Source organism: Prinia subflava, chromosome 11 (assembly GCF_021018805.1).
Source record: "Prinia subflava isolate CZ2003 ecotype Zambia chromosome 11, Cam_Psub_1.2, whole genome shotgun sequence".
In the NCBI taxonomy this organism is placed as follows: Eukaryota; Metazoa; Chordata; class Aves; order Passeriformes; family Cisticolidae; genus Prinia; species Prinia subflava.
The window spans coordinates 18,948,168-18,964,525 of record NC_086257.1 but is presented as its reverse complement, the minus strand read 5'-3'; the positions used below and the strand labels follow the sequence as shown (position 1 = coordinate 18,964,525).

The 16,358-nt window shown below is 44.5% G+C and overlaps 1 protein-coding gene across 1 annotated transcript in view; it reads right to left on the bottom strand.

The window, feature by feature from the left end:
- The window catches only part of GNB4 (G protein subunit beta 4), a 30,093-nt gene extending 14,024 nt beyond the window's left edge, over positions 1–16,069 (bottom strand). Inside the window, exons 1-2 of the mRNA XM_063408101.1 lie at positions 15,926–16,069; positions 554–653 (exon numbers count right to left, since the gene is read on the bottom strand). Of these exons, the coding sequence (XP_063264171.1) occupies positions 554–610 (57 nt within the window). The 5' untranslated portion in view covers positions 611–653; positions 15,926–16,069. The remainder of the gene's footprint in view (positions 1–553; positions 654–15,925) is intronic.
- Positions 16,070–16,358: the final 289 nt, after the last annotated feature.

The following is a 16,358-nucleotide window of genomic DNA, read 5'->3' as shown; positions in this document are numbered from 1 at the left end:
CAGAAGATTCCTGGAAAACTGACACTGGGCATGACAGCTCATAGCTGAGTAAATACAACAAAAAAATAGCCTGTATGGGGACATCAGCATTTAATAAAAATAAACTCATCAGGAAGCCAAGAAACAGTGTTTGTAGAAATGACATCCACCCTGGAAGGCTCTCCCACACTCCCTGTTTTAACCTCAGGCTTCTCAGGGGTCATTTTTAGCCCAGGACCAAGATTTTCTGAGACCCTTAAGCCAAACTTGTCATGCCTAGATTCTAGAAGTTGGCTGCTCCTTTCTGTTTTTAAAAACCCAGAACACAAAACTTGCAGAAACACATACACCCCTAGCACCAAAACTCAGCAAACCTCAACAGGAAATAAAACATTTTGTTCAAGAAATATTACCAATTTACTTCATTATACCAATGGCTTTTCTGATTTTTACTCAAATATTTAAAAATATTTTAAGCTCTGCAAGTTAAACAGGAACAACTGATAGATGTTTACGGTTTATTCCCTTAAAGGAGGAACTTTATCATGGGAAATAAGCAATTCACAACTCTTACTCTGATTTGGTTTCGCAGCTGCTCTGCCTCCTGCCGTAACTGCTCCAGCTCACTCATCTTCCTCAGCCTCTGTTTCTCACACTCCACTGGTGAAGAAAACCTGCCAAGAAGAGGGAAGAAAGAGATACTGAAAGTTATTCTTCTCCTCTTTAAAAAACATTACAAAAAACCTAAGAATCTGTGTATATATATTGTTATTCTGCTTTTAGAAAGGCTTCCAAATAGACATTCCCTTTAGTACTCTGTGTTAATGAATTTAGCAAGACCTAAGTGATTTCAATTCCTGAATTACCATGAAAAGCAGAATTAAGTGAAGCCTATTTTGAACATAAAAGCAACTGTCAACAGAACCACCCACTGTACTTTATAAACCTGTTTTGGAGCAGCTCCCTGCTCCCCCGCCCAGAAATGTCTGTCAGTGTGTGCCCCAGGATGGCAACACAGAGCAGGGGCTGCAGGTGCCCCAGTATCCACCCCTGGGGATACAGGGCTGTGATACAGGCACCTTGCACAGGACACCCAGGGAAGACTTGGCTTTAATTAAAAAAGAAATGTCTGAGTCCTAGACTACAGCTGAAATAGGAGATTATCTCCACTTTTTCTCTTTTTTGGGGGGGCAAGGCACAATGATCTTTCCCTTTCAAAAGCACCCATGGAGTGAGAAGGGATAGCAAAGACCAAGCCCTCCCTAAAATCATCCTTGTGCTCAGCTCCCTAAAGCAGTTATCATCTGAACCAGGACTCAGAGCAACCTTAATAAAAAGATCAATTGGCACTGAGACCACATGTGGGCGCACTTTCAGGCTAGTAATTTTTTTTTTTCAAATCAGATTTTTGCATTTGATTTTTCTCAGCGCGTTGAACAAAATTTCCTCAGATCAATTTTCAGGCTTTGTATCCTCAGCACAGCAGTGCAGCCAAACACCACTAGAGACCTCTTAAGTCTATTCACACACATGGAGACTTCAAAATGCTCGCAGTAAAAGCAACATCAGCAAGTAAATTGCTCACAGACAAGCCAGGCACTTATTTGTAATTTTTTCATGACAGAAAAAGTGCACCACAAAGATGATGATGGTGGTCCCATGACATTACATAAAAAGCCAAAACACTTCTAGCTTGTAGAAGACGACAGACAAGTCAGACTGCTACTCACAAAATGAAAATTGAGGAAGGAAGGAAAAGAAGCAGGAAGAAGAACCTATTCAAAACGTTAGTCTATGTTTCCTATTTAGTCCACTGAAAAATGGCCAAAAACAGAGGAAAAAAGGTCACAGTGTGTCTGGTAAGTTGTAGACCTCTGGGGAAACTCCTTTATTTGGTCTGGTTACTGGTTCTCTGCAATTCAGTAGTGATGTGCTTCAAAAGACTGACCCTGGAAAGGCTTTTTTCCATCTATAAAACACCATATTCATAGATTTTAAAGAGTGAGAAGTTTTGGTTCAAAGCTATTTGTAATAAAATAATCATCCTTGGACTTAACAGTTTATACAAGTATTTGAGAGCTACAAAGTTTGTTGCTGCTTAAGAAGAGAAGTACCCACTAATTATCCATCTACTGCCTTTCAATCTCTGTGCTTCCCATAGGTCCAAGTCCATTTCAGAACCACAAACATACATTGAGCTGGATCATCTCCAAATCAAAATACATCCTTATCAGTAAGAGGGATGGTGACTCAGCTCCAACCAGGTTAGACTCAGCTCTAACCAGTATTTCCAGCTACATGTGAGCAAACTGTGAGGTTCACACATTTCCCTTCCCTAAACCTGTGCTCTGTTCAACTACAAAGATGTTGTAATTCCTATGGGAATTCTGAAGGAGACTTCTCCATTTCCTACTGTGCTCCTTTTCCAGAAGCCCAGACTATTTAACACTGCTGAATGCACAGCAGGCATAACACACAAGCCATCAACACTCGAGTCCAATTTTAAAGATGAAGCATTAAAAACATGACTTTAGCACATGCATTAATCACATACCTTTATAGGCTATCAAGTTTAATGACAACCTTAATGCCTTTAACAGGGATACCTCTATGAAATATAGCCCCACTTTCAGTTCTGACAATGTCAAATTAACCTTTTCAGTATGATTTTCCCTTTTTATTCCAGAACCTACTCAAAGGTAACAGACAAAACAATGGTCTCAAAGGTCTAAGGACAGCCAGCCATGCTGCCTGCCAATGTTTAGTACTCTTGTGTGCTATTTTTAACAGGAGATAAAGATTCCTAGCAGGGAAGTTGATGTATCTCTAATTTTCTGAGAAGGGAAGTCAGCTTCTGCCCTGTGAGGTGCCACACACTTCAGTGCTCTGTAGACAGCCACTTCAAATTCTCACAGAGAATTACTGATCATAAAGAAAGTGACATTATTCACAACTGGAAGCATGCATGGCCAGTCACAAGCACCCAAAGTTAGGCATTTTTCTATTCACAGGTAAAGCTGTGAGCAGATTCAAGAATGAGCAGTAGCACTGTGCTGGCATCCAAAGACCATCAGTGACAATTCTGCACATAAAGTTTGTGTTAATTAATGTCACTCGTTATCAGCACTGTTCACCACTAATCCCACTGCTTCACCAGCAGCTGCACAGCTGGTAAACCTCACAGCTTTAAATCATGTTACACTTCTCCAAGCTCCTATGTGAACAAACTCCAGGAGCCTTCTCACTCACCCACGTGTCTTCAGTTTAAAAAGAATTCTGAAGCGAATAAAAGGATAGTGATCCTTCGTATTTTTGAAAGAAACTTTTTTAGTAGAGGAAAAGCCCTAGCAGCACCAGCATGTTCCAAATCTGCAAAGCCTTAAGCATTACTGCTCAGCAGAAATGTGTTAGTGGTTCAAGGTCAAGCTATACCTCAATGAGCAGAGCTGCCTTCAAACCAGCACACACTTGCTCAAAATCCAGGTTCACTTTAGAACTGGTTCACTCCAGCTTTAAGCATTAAAGTTCCTTTCCAGTACCCAGCATTTGAACAGCTAACTCTGAGATATTAAGCTATGTATAAACACCAAGATACTACAGTAAACAAACTAAGTGCAGTTCAACTATTAAATTGAAGTGTATCCAACAGTGTTGCACTGCCTGGCAGCAGCTCCCAATGCAAAGGTCTGTGTGTTCAGATCATCACTCACCATTAAGTATTTAGCAGAACTATGAGAAAGATGCTTCCACTTGGGATTTTTACTTTTTTTCAAGCACTATTTTCATGTACCCACAGGAAGCCACAGAAACTGAGTGGGTAGGGAGGAAGCTCTCAGGGATGCATTTCCAGATTCACACTAACTCTGCAAGCAGCATCTCTGAACTCCTGTCAAACTGCTGTGGGAACATCTTACTGATGTCACCAGCCTCACAACAGCAACACAGGAAGATAAGCACATGCTTGGAAGCTTGGAACCCATGGATGCATCTGTGTCTGTTTTAGCACTTTAGCAGGATGGTTAAGAAGACGTAGTTATGTACAAAGACCATTACCCAGACTAGATTTACCTGCTGTAATATTGTTTCTAAGCCTACCAGTGAGGTGATCAGTGAAGCACAGAACACAGAGCTGAGATGCTTGGCAGCACTGGCAAAGCAGAGGCTGCATCCTATAAACCTGTCCTCACTGCAGAGGAGCAAGACACCACCACAAACTTGAAGTGTGCTACCAGGCATCAGGTAAACAACTTGGGTTTTATCATATTAAATTCTGGGACTGCTTTGGCAGGGCTTGCAAGGATTGCCAAGAACAGAGATGATCTCTGTGTTGCAGATTTTTGCTCACACAAATTACTGAAAACCTCAGTGGATTCATCACCAACCCATACCACGTTACAGCGGACACAATGCCTGTTTACTCTCCTCTCCAAGAACGAAACACTACAGCCTGGAAGAAGCACAGCTTCACAGCCTGGGAAAATCTTTATTCCAAATATGAATTTCCCCAGAAGCCAAGCTGTACCATGCTCAGTCATATAGCAAAGGCATCAGCTCTTGCACCTGGATGGGCAGAAAGAGTGAGTGAGGATTCCTTCTGCCATCTCAGGACACTGAGGGAAACGTGTCTACTCCCCGACTTATTCATAGTTTTAATAAATGTTGAATCAGAGAAAAAATATTCTGAGTTTGCTCAGATGCAGAATACTCGTGGTATTGTGCTTTTCAACATTCAGAGGCAGCACCTCTGATGAAAGAGGCCAGATGCTTCTCGTCAAATGCGACTCATGATATGCACGATGTACTATGAACAATTCCACCTGCTGAGACCTAGAGGGGAAGAGCAACAGGACAGGGAAGAACCTTCTGGTACCTTTGGTACCGAGGATGTGCCACTGCAGGAAATGGAGTCAAGGCCAGGAGATGCTGCCAGCAGAAGCAGCAGCACAGGGAGCTCGCTGGGAGCGCTGATTTTTGCAGCCAGGGAGGGACATCCCTGCCCTCAGTCATGTGGAGGCTGAACTGCTCCACAGAGCAGTTTCTCCTCAGTGGACTTGCTCAAGTGAATTTACTGATACCAAAATAAAGTGCCTCCCAAGGCAAAATAATTAACTAAGCCAGAATCCACAGAATATCTAGTGCCAAGAAAGCCACTGCCAGGCTTGAGTGCTCTGCAGATAAATTACTCCTTACTCTATTCCTGATTCAGTAGCAGCATCACTTGCTAAGAGTTTAATTCTTCATTATACAGGCAGGCAGTGACAAATTACCCCAGGGTCTCGTCTCTCTCTCCAACCTGTGGACTCAGAACTTTGTGGCTGGAAAAACACGACTTTCTCTGCAAGAGTTACTAGAGAAGTGTAAATATGCCCCTCCCCACAACAAAGGTTTGCTATTTTCATGCCAAATATATAGAGATTAAAGGGACTGCAAAAAGAACAGTCTGTTTCACTGGATTCTTAAGAGCTATCAGAGAGTCATTTAAGTAAGAATTTCACTTTGTATCAAAAAATCAGTCCTTTAGAAGTAAGTGCTTCCCTACACATATCAACCTCAGGTTTTCAACTCCCATGCAGCAAGATCTCAAAGTGATCAACAGACAGGAGGAGAAAGGAGGTTGCACATGGCCTTCATGTGATCATCCCTACTAGTGATCACACAGGTGGCTAAACATAAGGAACGCTAACGATAGCACTTTACTAAATATAGGGGAAAGACACCAAGAAACACTCCAGCACTCTCAAGGGAAACACAGGGGTAACCCACAGACACTCAGGCTGTGAACAACGGGCTCTGGCTCTGAAGCTGAGCCCTGGCAGCACACACAGACCAACACTTTACATATTCAGGATGTGCCAGAGAAGATTCTGATAAAACATTTCTGCATTTAGTGACACTAAACATGACTTTGGCAGCTTCACCCAGTCATTATGCCCCAAAGCCATGAATAGAGAAGAACAGAAAGAGGTTTTATCTCTTACAGCCTGAAGAGAATGAATTTGACATATTCAAAATCTACCAACTTGGACACAGTGGACAAAGCCTTACATCAAGTGAAATCCCTGCCTGCCTTGACAGCAGTCATTTAAAGTAAATGCATTAATGCTGTGCTGCAGTTACATGCCTTCATATATAGCAACTATTTCAGGTGGAATTTTACATAATGTATTTTCTATGGCAGAGCTGTTTGAGAACCACACACACACTCAGCTCTCCACTGAGGAAAATGAAACATTTAATGGCTTTTTTTACTACACCTTGGCCCTATGCTGTCTTTCCTTTGTTTCTCAGAGACCTTTCCAGCTATCCATTCTCCCAAGCCTTCTTTGTTCTGACTTGTAGCAGTGCTGCATCAATACACAAAGACAACAAAGCAAGGAGCTTTTATACTGGTCAACTAATACTTGAATCCCAGGAGAATAATACTGGGATAAGTTGAAATAATAGTACATAAGGGCTGTAATTGCCCCATTGTGTACCTTGGTCTTTATCTCTCCTCTCAAACCTCTTAAGTGGATCTCCCTCCTTTCTTTAATGTATGTTTTGAGAAATGCACTAACTGCAGAACATCTTACACACATCAGTTAAGTAAAAAAATATTGGTTATTCCCTGAAAAAATGGGTACAATTTAGGAAGTAAGCCAGGGAATCGTAACTGAATCTTTTCCTTAAGATTTCTGAATGTTCATTTTGTCAGAAGGAATTAATTGCCACTCTGATTTCTGATCCCCAGGCAGATGCAAAGGAGAGCTCTCCCATGCTCAGGGCCTCTGGTCTCCCCAAGAAGAAAACAGGAAGCAGCCTGGGTGTGACCTCGCTGGCTGAGGTCAGTGCTATTGTTGCACTTCTGCACATTTTGGAAGTGTTTTAAAGTGATATGTCTCCATTATAGCTTCGGTACAAAAACAGGAAATAATCAACCAACGCCTCTCGAGAGGAAGGGTATGAGCAGAACTTAAACACCCATTCCTCTAAGAGATACCATCCCCAATTTTAAGGGACCAATGAATGTGTGTGTGCTCATGGACAGCTGGAAAGGAGAGGTCACAAGAGATGCTCCAGCAGACTGCAAAGGAGTGGGAATCAAGTCTGGCTTCTTGGTGTGCCCACATGCCCAGAGCAGTTGGAGCAGGAACACAACCCCACCCACCAAGCGAGTGGCACAAGCAGTTTTAAACAACATTGCTCCTTCCTCCCTTCCCCAGAACACCTCAGACCTCCCCACCATGAAGAGCAGAAATATGTGCCATTTTATACACACGTACACACTCGGCCAGGCATTTTAACAGCACTTTGAAATAAAGCCTGCCACATCAAAACACTTCTATTGACCACAAGAACTACTTAGAGTCATGAACAGAATATAAATCTCTGTGTTCGCCTTCAGACTCCAGCCCTGTGAACATCACCCCTGAGTGTTCCTCAGCCACGGAGGGAGCAGAGGAAGCAGCAGCTCCAGCCCGTCCCGCGGTGCTGCCGCGTCTGGAGGCGGCGCTGGGCTCACCAGAGCCAACCCCACGGGCCAGGCTGGAACTGGGTCATCCTCAAGGTCCCCTTCAACCCAAACCCCTCTGTGGTTCCACAGGGAGCAGCCCCAGCTCAGCAGCGCACGGCCCATGTTGGGTTTGGTGAGCGGTTTGATTTCGGTTTCCATGGAGGACAAACAGACCAACAAACACTGACCTTGTTGACAGCAGTCAAAAACAGACAAAGGAAATCAGTTCAGAAATTAAAGTGAAGTGATTCTTAAGTTTACTAGTAAAAAAACATTGCTGACTTGAGACTGTTACCCTTCATTTGGCTGACAGCTCATGAGACTGGTGTCTTAAGCTCAGAGATATGAGAGTTTATTTCTAAGACCCAGCTAAAGTCTAAGCCAAGTACATTCATAAAACACATCCAGAAAGGCCTGACTCTTCTTAACCCCCACACACTAAATTCTAGAAAATAAGCCTCAAGAAATTCAGTGCTAAGCACAAGGCTGAGAAAAGCACAGGAAGGAAGGAATTTTTTAGTCATGAATATTTCACAGTCCAACAGTGATTTTTCCAAAATTAACATTCTTGCATCTTATATTCATTATGTTCGTTTCCAGGTCAAAATGTTTGGTGTATATAAGCACAGATTTATTTTTATCACACTCCCTGCAAACAGAACTTCATGTGAAATTCAAATTATCTTTTCTTTAGTGACTATAATAACGATTCCCCAGTAAAAACTTGGTTCACTGACCTCAGGACACTCCCCTCAATGAACAAATTATTATTGGTTTTGCAATTCAAAACATGTAAGAAATGCCAAGAAAGATCTTAATGAAGCAGAAAGATATAACCCTAAGTAAGAAGACAGAGATGGTTCTGGTCCAATTTCTTCCTTGGGGACACACAGGTGGACACACATATGGAGTGAGCTGAGGGCTTTTGTCTCTCCAAATACCCAGCCATACCCAGAAGCTATTTTAACATTTTAGTGGAAAAAGTGTACTGCAGAGTGACAATTCAAAGTCATTTTGAAAGATGCTCATTTACATTTAAATCTATCTCTAAGCAAGTTTGACTTTGGATTTTTTTAAGGGGCTAATGCATTGGTATTTACTGAAGTGGCATCATGTAGGGCCAAGCAATGCTATGCATATAAAATCTGGTCTGGCACCTACAGGCACAAAAGATTACTCAAGCAGCCTCCTGTTATCTGAGAGTGAGCAGACTGCATAGTGTGCATAAAAAGCACCAAGTGCACACAAAATGTTAGGTTTAAAGTCAGCAGAGAAGATACACATTAAGATAAACTATAGTGTCTACAAGAAAAGTGCCTCCATTCAGCTCGGATGACTGCTCACTGCAGCAATTTCTGGCTGACAGTTTTTGAAAGTGGAGCATTCTCACTCTCCTGAGGAGCAGAAAGCCCAGCAGTACCAGTTACACACACACTGCATCCTTTCACATGCACCATCAGCCATGCATTTGATGGATCCCTGGTCCCCAGCCCCACAGGCACTCCCTTGGTACCGCAGGCACAGCCAGGCATTATGTGCTGCACATCCCCATGCAGCTGAACACAGCTTACAGCTGCACCCTTTCACAGCAAAACAAGGCTATAGAAACGTTTGTGCTTTTTTTAATACCAATTAGCCAAAGGTCAGATAAAACTACTGCCCTCAGGTCTAATCTTAATTTTGCTTTTGGTTCACAATACATTTCTGGTCAATCACTTGTGATTTGAAGTCAGGAAAATTAAGTTCCCTTCCAGACTAGAGTTCAGGCTACTTTAGTAGGCTTTTCTAAAAAATGTATTTTTTTGAGATTCATTTTTATATGACATGTATATACTTTAAATGACCTACCAAAAACCTCACACTACACAATGATCAGAAATCCAATGCCAGGAAGTAAAAACCCTATGTACTGTTTTTTCACCCTTACTACTGCAAATATGGGATTAAGAGCACATGGGGTGTGTAGCTACTTCTGGTACCACTTGTGATGAGACTGATATATCTAATCTATACTCCTAGGAATTGCTTTTGATGTTTCTCAAACAGTAATGTCTGTTTTCAAACAATTGCTTACTACAGAAGATACAACATCCAATACTGAAGAAAGAAGTTATGTTAAGGAAATCAGTAGCACTGTGTTCCTAACTATCTTCACACTTGCAGGGTTCTCAAAACAAACGCTGTCTTTGTAGCAGTAATTTTTAACTGGTCTAAAGTCAGAAATTATCTACCTGCCTGGAAAGAAATCTTTTGGGTTTAATGTTTGACGTAGTGCATTCCACCACCTGAGCTTTCCTCAGCAATGGTGACTGATGGATTGGTAAAAATGGCTGAAGATTCTTCAGCTCCTGCTTCCAGAAGCTCCAACCAAGCACAGAGATGCCTGACTCAATGAAAAGGCAAACAGAGCCACAGCTCTGAAACTCTGCCACAGTTCTACTGTTTGCTAAGGTTGTTGGCCTTTCAGCTCTAATCCTGTCACAGCTACCAAAGCTCTACGAGGTTTCTGTAGAGACTGAGAACAGAGAGTTCCTTGAGCTTCTGAAGCAGCACCAGGAAAAGTCAACTTTCTTCACTCCATCCCTTTTCAAAGTGCATGTTTGGCTTTTGATGCCCATCTATCTGCATTTGTAAGAACATCTAACAGATGAGCAAGAAAAAATGCCTTAACAACTTCCCATCTCCAGCTACCTGACCTTCCAAATTAGCTGCTTTTTCCCAAAGTGTGGAAAACTGCAGTGAAGTGCTCACATCATCAAATACTCAAATCACATCATCAAATACAATTTACAGGACATTTACTCTGGAATAGGGGGTTTGGGGGGATTGTTTGTTTGTTTTGTTGGGGTTTTTTTTTCTGTATAATAAATAACCCAGCTCCCTCTTTTGGGATGCTTCCATGACAAAAGAGGAGTTTCCTCTTTTCTGGCACATATCTTAGAAATTAAGGTTGTGTTTGTAGCACCAAAGCCACAGTTTTACTTCCACGCCATCTCATTCTCCATACTTTCAATTACTTTTGTATTTAGCCACCTTATATTAAAACTACTTAAAAAAGCAATGAAGAAGTTCCTTGTCCAACAAGTGTCAGTCAGTGAGACTGAAAACAGGCACTCACTGTCCTATAAAAATCTGTAACACTTCCCTGTGGACCACTACTCTTCTCCCCTGAGATTGTCAGGAGAACCCAACCCCCCTGCTATGTCCTTCCCACCACTCAGTGGAAGGAAAATGGTACTAATGTCATGATTAATTTCTTGAAATTCTAGGGCATCTGGACTTAATGCTGTCATGGAAACTTTGCTGTGCTAGTTTTTTAAACTCTGCTTTATCGTGCCTAATGTTGAAATTACAACAAAACTTGATCTTCCCATCAGCACCATGCACAAGCAAGAGAAGGGCTACAGCAGTTTGCCTCCTCAACAGCAATACCAGACAAATACATGGTCCTCAACCTAACTCATATTTTTGGGGGGCAGAGAAAGCTTTTACAGAATTTAACTACTTAAAACCTAGTATACTCCAATTTACTAATTTTTAGTACCATGACATTAGATTGCACTGTCAAAATTTTTAAGTCAAATCATCAACACTGAGTAAAAATCATTAGGTACGCACTAAATTTAGTGTGTGAAATCAGATTTTCACAAGCATAACATCTATACATGGAATCTGAATACTTTTTTCAGCTCAGTAACAACCAAGCTTAACTTAAATCAAGAACTGAAAGAAGAAAAACATATTCGTCTTCCAAGCTAGGAATAAAACTTCTACATGAAGAATCACCTAAAGCAACTAATTATGAAACAAAGGGTAACCAGAAAAATACTCAGATGAAATATTTCTTTTAAACAGACCAATTTTAAATATCATGTTTCAACAAACGATCATAAAAGAGCATCTGTAATTTTAATGCAAGACTTCAAATGCATACAAATACCACAGGAATTGCATTTCAATATATAAACATAAAATTACACAAGTGCAATTTATGTTAGAAATAATTACTACAAATATATATATACACATACATCAGGAAAAACATATACAAAAAAAAAAATCCAACAAAATTAAATCATCAGGTTGTCCTGAAACTGCTTGGATGCTCTGTGCTAGACTAGATGCTGACCACCTGAATTAATACCTGCATGATGAAAATAAAGCAGGCAGGTCCAAGAGTTCTCACTGCTGATTGCAATGAAGTGATTTGTTCTTGTACAGCTGCCAAGACAGTCACTGAAAGCAGCTCCAAGACCAATCTCATTTAAGAAGCACATTCAATCCTGGGATTGATTTTATGATTTCATTTTGTTCTCCTCCCCATCCCATTTGAAAATTAAAACCTTATAAAATAATTTCAATGTTAACATTACTCAGCTCTTTTATTGTTTCAAAACACTGGGATTCACAGTGACTCAAACATTTGGCTTACACTGAAAATCCATATGATTAATATTTGTCTGACATCTAATGTAAGGAGGGGGAAAATAGTTCCTGCAAATTGTCAAACCTGTTTTGCCCCAAAGAACTAATTTTACGTAATAGGTGGCACTTGAGAGTGCCTTTTGCTCTACAATACGATCAGGCACTTCCATCTTTCCCCTTCTTTACAGTTTAAACCCTTTTAGAAGGCAAGAGATTGCAAGAGTTACATTAACTGAATCAAAATTTGGCTTTGTGCGTTTCACAAACTTTCAAACTTACGTTTCACAAAGCCAAGACACCTTAAAGGAAATGAAAGCCTCTTCAATGAACTGCTTATTTGCCAGCCAGTGCCCATCTGCACTTGTGTTAATTGTGGCTTTCATAAGCCCCAGCCCAGCTCTCTCTGTGGCACTGCCCACAGTGATCTGCACATGCAGTGTCACTGGTGGTGTCCAGGCTGACACTCACTCACAGCTTTCAGAAGCTCCCCTCCTGCTCTTGTGTTTCAGGCTCTCTGCAAAGGCAGTTCTGCTCTTCCAACACTGCTGAAGACATGACCCCAAGCCTCAGCAGTGCCACCCTTTTAATTAAAGCTGCAGCTCAGTGCAGCCCTGCCTCCTGTCACCCCAAAAACCCCACAAAGGCCTCTGCACTAATACCAGATACCACAGCACACCCTCAGGAGCACAGTCTGTGCTTTTCAGGAGCATCTGCTTTAGTTTTCTTTTGGATCTTTCACGTAAATTCTATTACAAAACTCTGGGTTGCAAAACACAGAAGTTTCATACAAGAATGAAACAATAACAACTAAATTTAATTACACACTTCAGAAGATGAAGTAAGTGACAGGTCTGCATCCAATTAGAAAAGTGAAAAAATCTGGTGGAACTTAAAAAATGTTTTCTTGATTAGCAATATTTCTTGATTAGCATACTTTCTAAAGAGCCGGTTCCAGGCACTTGGGAGCTGCATTAATCTGAGCATTGATATTTCCAGACAGTGTTAAGTACAAAACACAATCACTGCATTATCACTGTCCCAAAGTATTTATATTCTAAGAGCATGCACTGCACGTCAGGCTCAGAGATTCTGAATTTCTTACTAATTTGATAAGACATTTCAAAGTGACTTCTGAGATACAAAAAAATATAAATGACTGCCTTCAGTAACACAACAGTCATAAATTAAAGACTGGCAGAAAAGAGATTAAATGAAGAAGATCATGTATCTACATACTGTGGAGATTATTTAATTTGTATTTCTTATCCACTTTCAAAAGCTCATATTCATAAACTTTGTGCCATTTTTTAAACTTCCATAGTGGCCCAGGAGAGAACAACACAGTTCTGTATTCAAAAATATTTTTGCAAGGTTTTCTAGTGAGGTTTTTGAGCCTCACATTTTTCTCTAGAAACTTGAAATGGACAAATTAAGCACAAGATGCATTAGTCCTCAATTAAGCAAATTGAGGTGTATGAAAATACAGTTGAAACTTTCATTATCCAACATAAATATAAATATCCGAGATTTGTAAGCAACAATTTTTTACTTAAGATTTCAATGACCTGAGCAGTTAACAAACACCAACTTTCCAAGCGCTCAGGAAAGGGTTGATGTAGAGACAGAGCAGCAGCTATTTGCTGTAGCACTTTAATGATACAGAAGAGACAAAAAGACACATCTGTAACCTGAAACCCAATTCTTTCATGATTAACAAGTGAAAGGTATATACTATATTATAGCAGCCTTAGTTCTCAGCCTATTAAATCTGTACAACCCATCTACATTATCCACTGTGAAAACTGCTCATTTTAGAGAAATAATAATTCAAAATAGTTTGCCAGAGCAGACACACAGCAAAACATATCCATGTACTGACGATCTCCCTGATTTCCCTAGCCCCCTTCTTGCAAGATAACATCAGTCTGTTCTTTGGAAGCACAAATTAACTTCACCACAGCTATCCTGCTTAAAAAACACAAACAAACACTGCAAAAACCCACTGAAGATTCCCATCCCATTAAGAGACTTTCAAGACTGCGTGTGCTTGTCATGTGGTTTGTTTCATCTTAATTTGTTGATATAGTTATTACTCCTGTTAGCACAGCTTCAGACTTCCCCCAGCTCTAACCAGTAGCTGAATCTCCCGTAGCTGACACTTCATTGTCAGGTTAGTGACCATCTTTTACATCACTTCCCATATTTCTAACACAAGTCAGGAAGCAGCTTCAGGTTTTCCTCTGAACACTCCCATGACTTTGCAGACTCATGTCCCCGCTATTCCTACAGGAGCAGTTTTCATCTCTCCCCGTGCTTTCACAGCAGGTTTTAGAGGCTCGTACCTGTCTCCTGTCTCTGCACCATTTTGGCATTCCTTCCCCAGTACTCTCCACCCATCTACTCCTCTGTTGCTTCAGAAAATGATTATACCTAATTAAATTAAGCACTTTTTCCCTCAGCTCAGACTGAGCTTTGAGACTTACCCTGCTTCTATTTCAGAACTGAAAACCATCCTGGAAAATCATGTACTTTCCAAGCTACAATAACCAGTCTAATAAAAGACAACATTCTCAACTGTGTAATTAACAGGAGGGAACAGATCAGAGGCTTATTTTGCATTATTTCAGATAACATTACAGCATAAACTAGTCTACCACAACTACAACTGGTAGGAATTTGGATGCTTTTCACAATTTCCAACAGAAATCAAACTAAAAATCAAAGCCGATGATAATCTCAGCAACAAGTGAAAAAATAGAAAAGATTTTAAAAGAAGTAAAATAAAACTGGATGGGGAAACGAGCAATACCTACGAAGTATGACACGAAAAGCACCTAATGACTTTGCACTTTTCCTAAAGACAGGGAGCACCTTCCGATTCACCTTTGCCACAACAGTCACGAAAGGCATGCAAGTCCCAGCCCCTCGCTACAAAGCCGATCTATGGAATTACCCAAACGAGGGCTGGGTTGCTCCAGTCAGGTGCAGACCCGACAGCGGAGCTTCCCCGGCTGTTCCCCAGCCCGGGAGCCGCCTGTTGCTGCCTGCAGTCCATCCCGGACCACAAAGGCCGGTCCAGCCCCTGCTGCTCGGGTGGCCGGAGCGCTCTGCACGCCCGTGCCCGGCCGGCGCTGCCCAGCCCGGGCTGGCCCTGACCCCCAGCAGCTCCTCCCCGACCGGAGGGACCCCCGGCTGTGACACCCCCGGCAGTGGCACCCCCGGCTGCGGCACCGAGCCGGACCCCGCCCCGCCCGCTCCTCACCGCCCAGCCCGGGGTACCGAGCGTCTCCCTCCCTCCCGTGTCCGGCGCCTCCTCGGGGGACCCTCCGCGGCCCTGCCCCGGCCCCTCCCTTCCCCGCGGAGCCCGGGCGCTGTGCCCGCGCTCCGGGGCGGGCGGGACAGCACCGGGTGATGCCGCCCGCCCGCGCCGCCGCTGGTGGCGGAGCCCGGGACCGCGCCCTTGCCCCGCGGCCGCCCCGGCCGCTCTCCCGGGGGCTCTCCCTGCCGGGGCTTCACCTGCCGGGCTCTCAGGGCGCTGGGGCCGCTGCCGGCGGCGCCGCCCGAGCACTGCCTGCCTCCCGCCCCCCCAGCGCTGCGGTGGTGCCGCCCATGCCCCCCCGGCGCCGCGGATGGGGCCGCCCAAGGGGCGGGGCGGGCGCGGCGCTCCCGGGCGGCCCCGCGGGGGCAGCGCCGGACGCGGCACCGGGACCTCCCCGGGACCGGCGAGCCCCAGCCCGCCCCGCTGGGGCCGAGCCCATCCCCGGGCTCCGCGGCCCGGGAGGGAAGCGCTCTGCAGCCTCCCGCCCGCCCGCAGTCCCGCGGGAGCGGCCGGCGCTGCCGCCGCGCCGGGAAGCGCGGCCCGCGGCCCCACGCGGCCCCGCCCGGCCAAGGCTCCCCGGTCCCGGCGCGGCCAGCGGAGCCGCGGGGGGACCGGCCACCGCCCTGGGGCGGCCGCGCGGAGCCGCGGGAAACGGGCACAGCCGCCCGCGGGCAGAGCCCGGCCGCGGGGACATCCCCGGGCGGAGGTACCTGCGGTGTCCGGGCGGCCGCGGAGCGCGGTGTCACCGAGCCGCCGCCATGGCGCTGCTGGGGCGGGAGCGGCTCCGCCCCGCCCGCATGGACCGGACAACGTGACGGGCCGTTGCCATGGCAGCGCCGCGTGACGTCAGAGCGCGCGCAGCGCCACGCCCTCTGCGGGCGGCGCTTCTGTCACCCGCGTGTGACAACCGTGAGGGACGGGACCCGGGCGGGGGACACGGGGATTGGGACACTGTGGGTGACAGCCATGAGGGACGGGACCCGGGCGGGGGACACGGGGATGGGGACACTGTGGGTGACAGCCATGAGGGACGGGACCCGGGCGGGGGACACGGGGATGGGGACACTGTGGGTGACAGCCGTGAGGGACGGGACCCGGGCGGGGGACACGGGGATGGGGACACGGGGATGGGGACACTGTGGG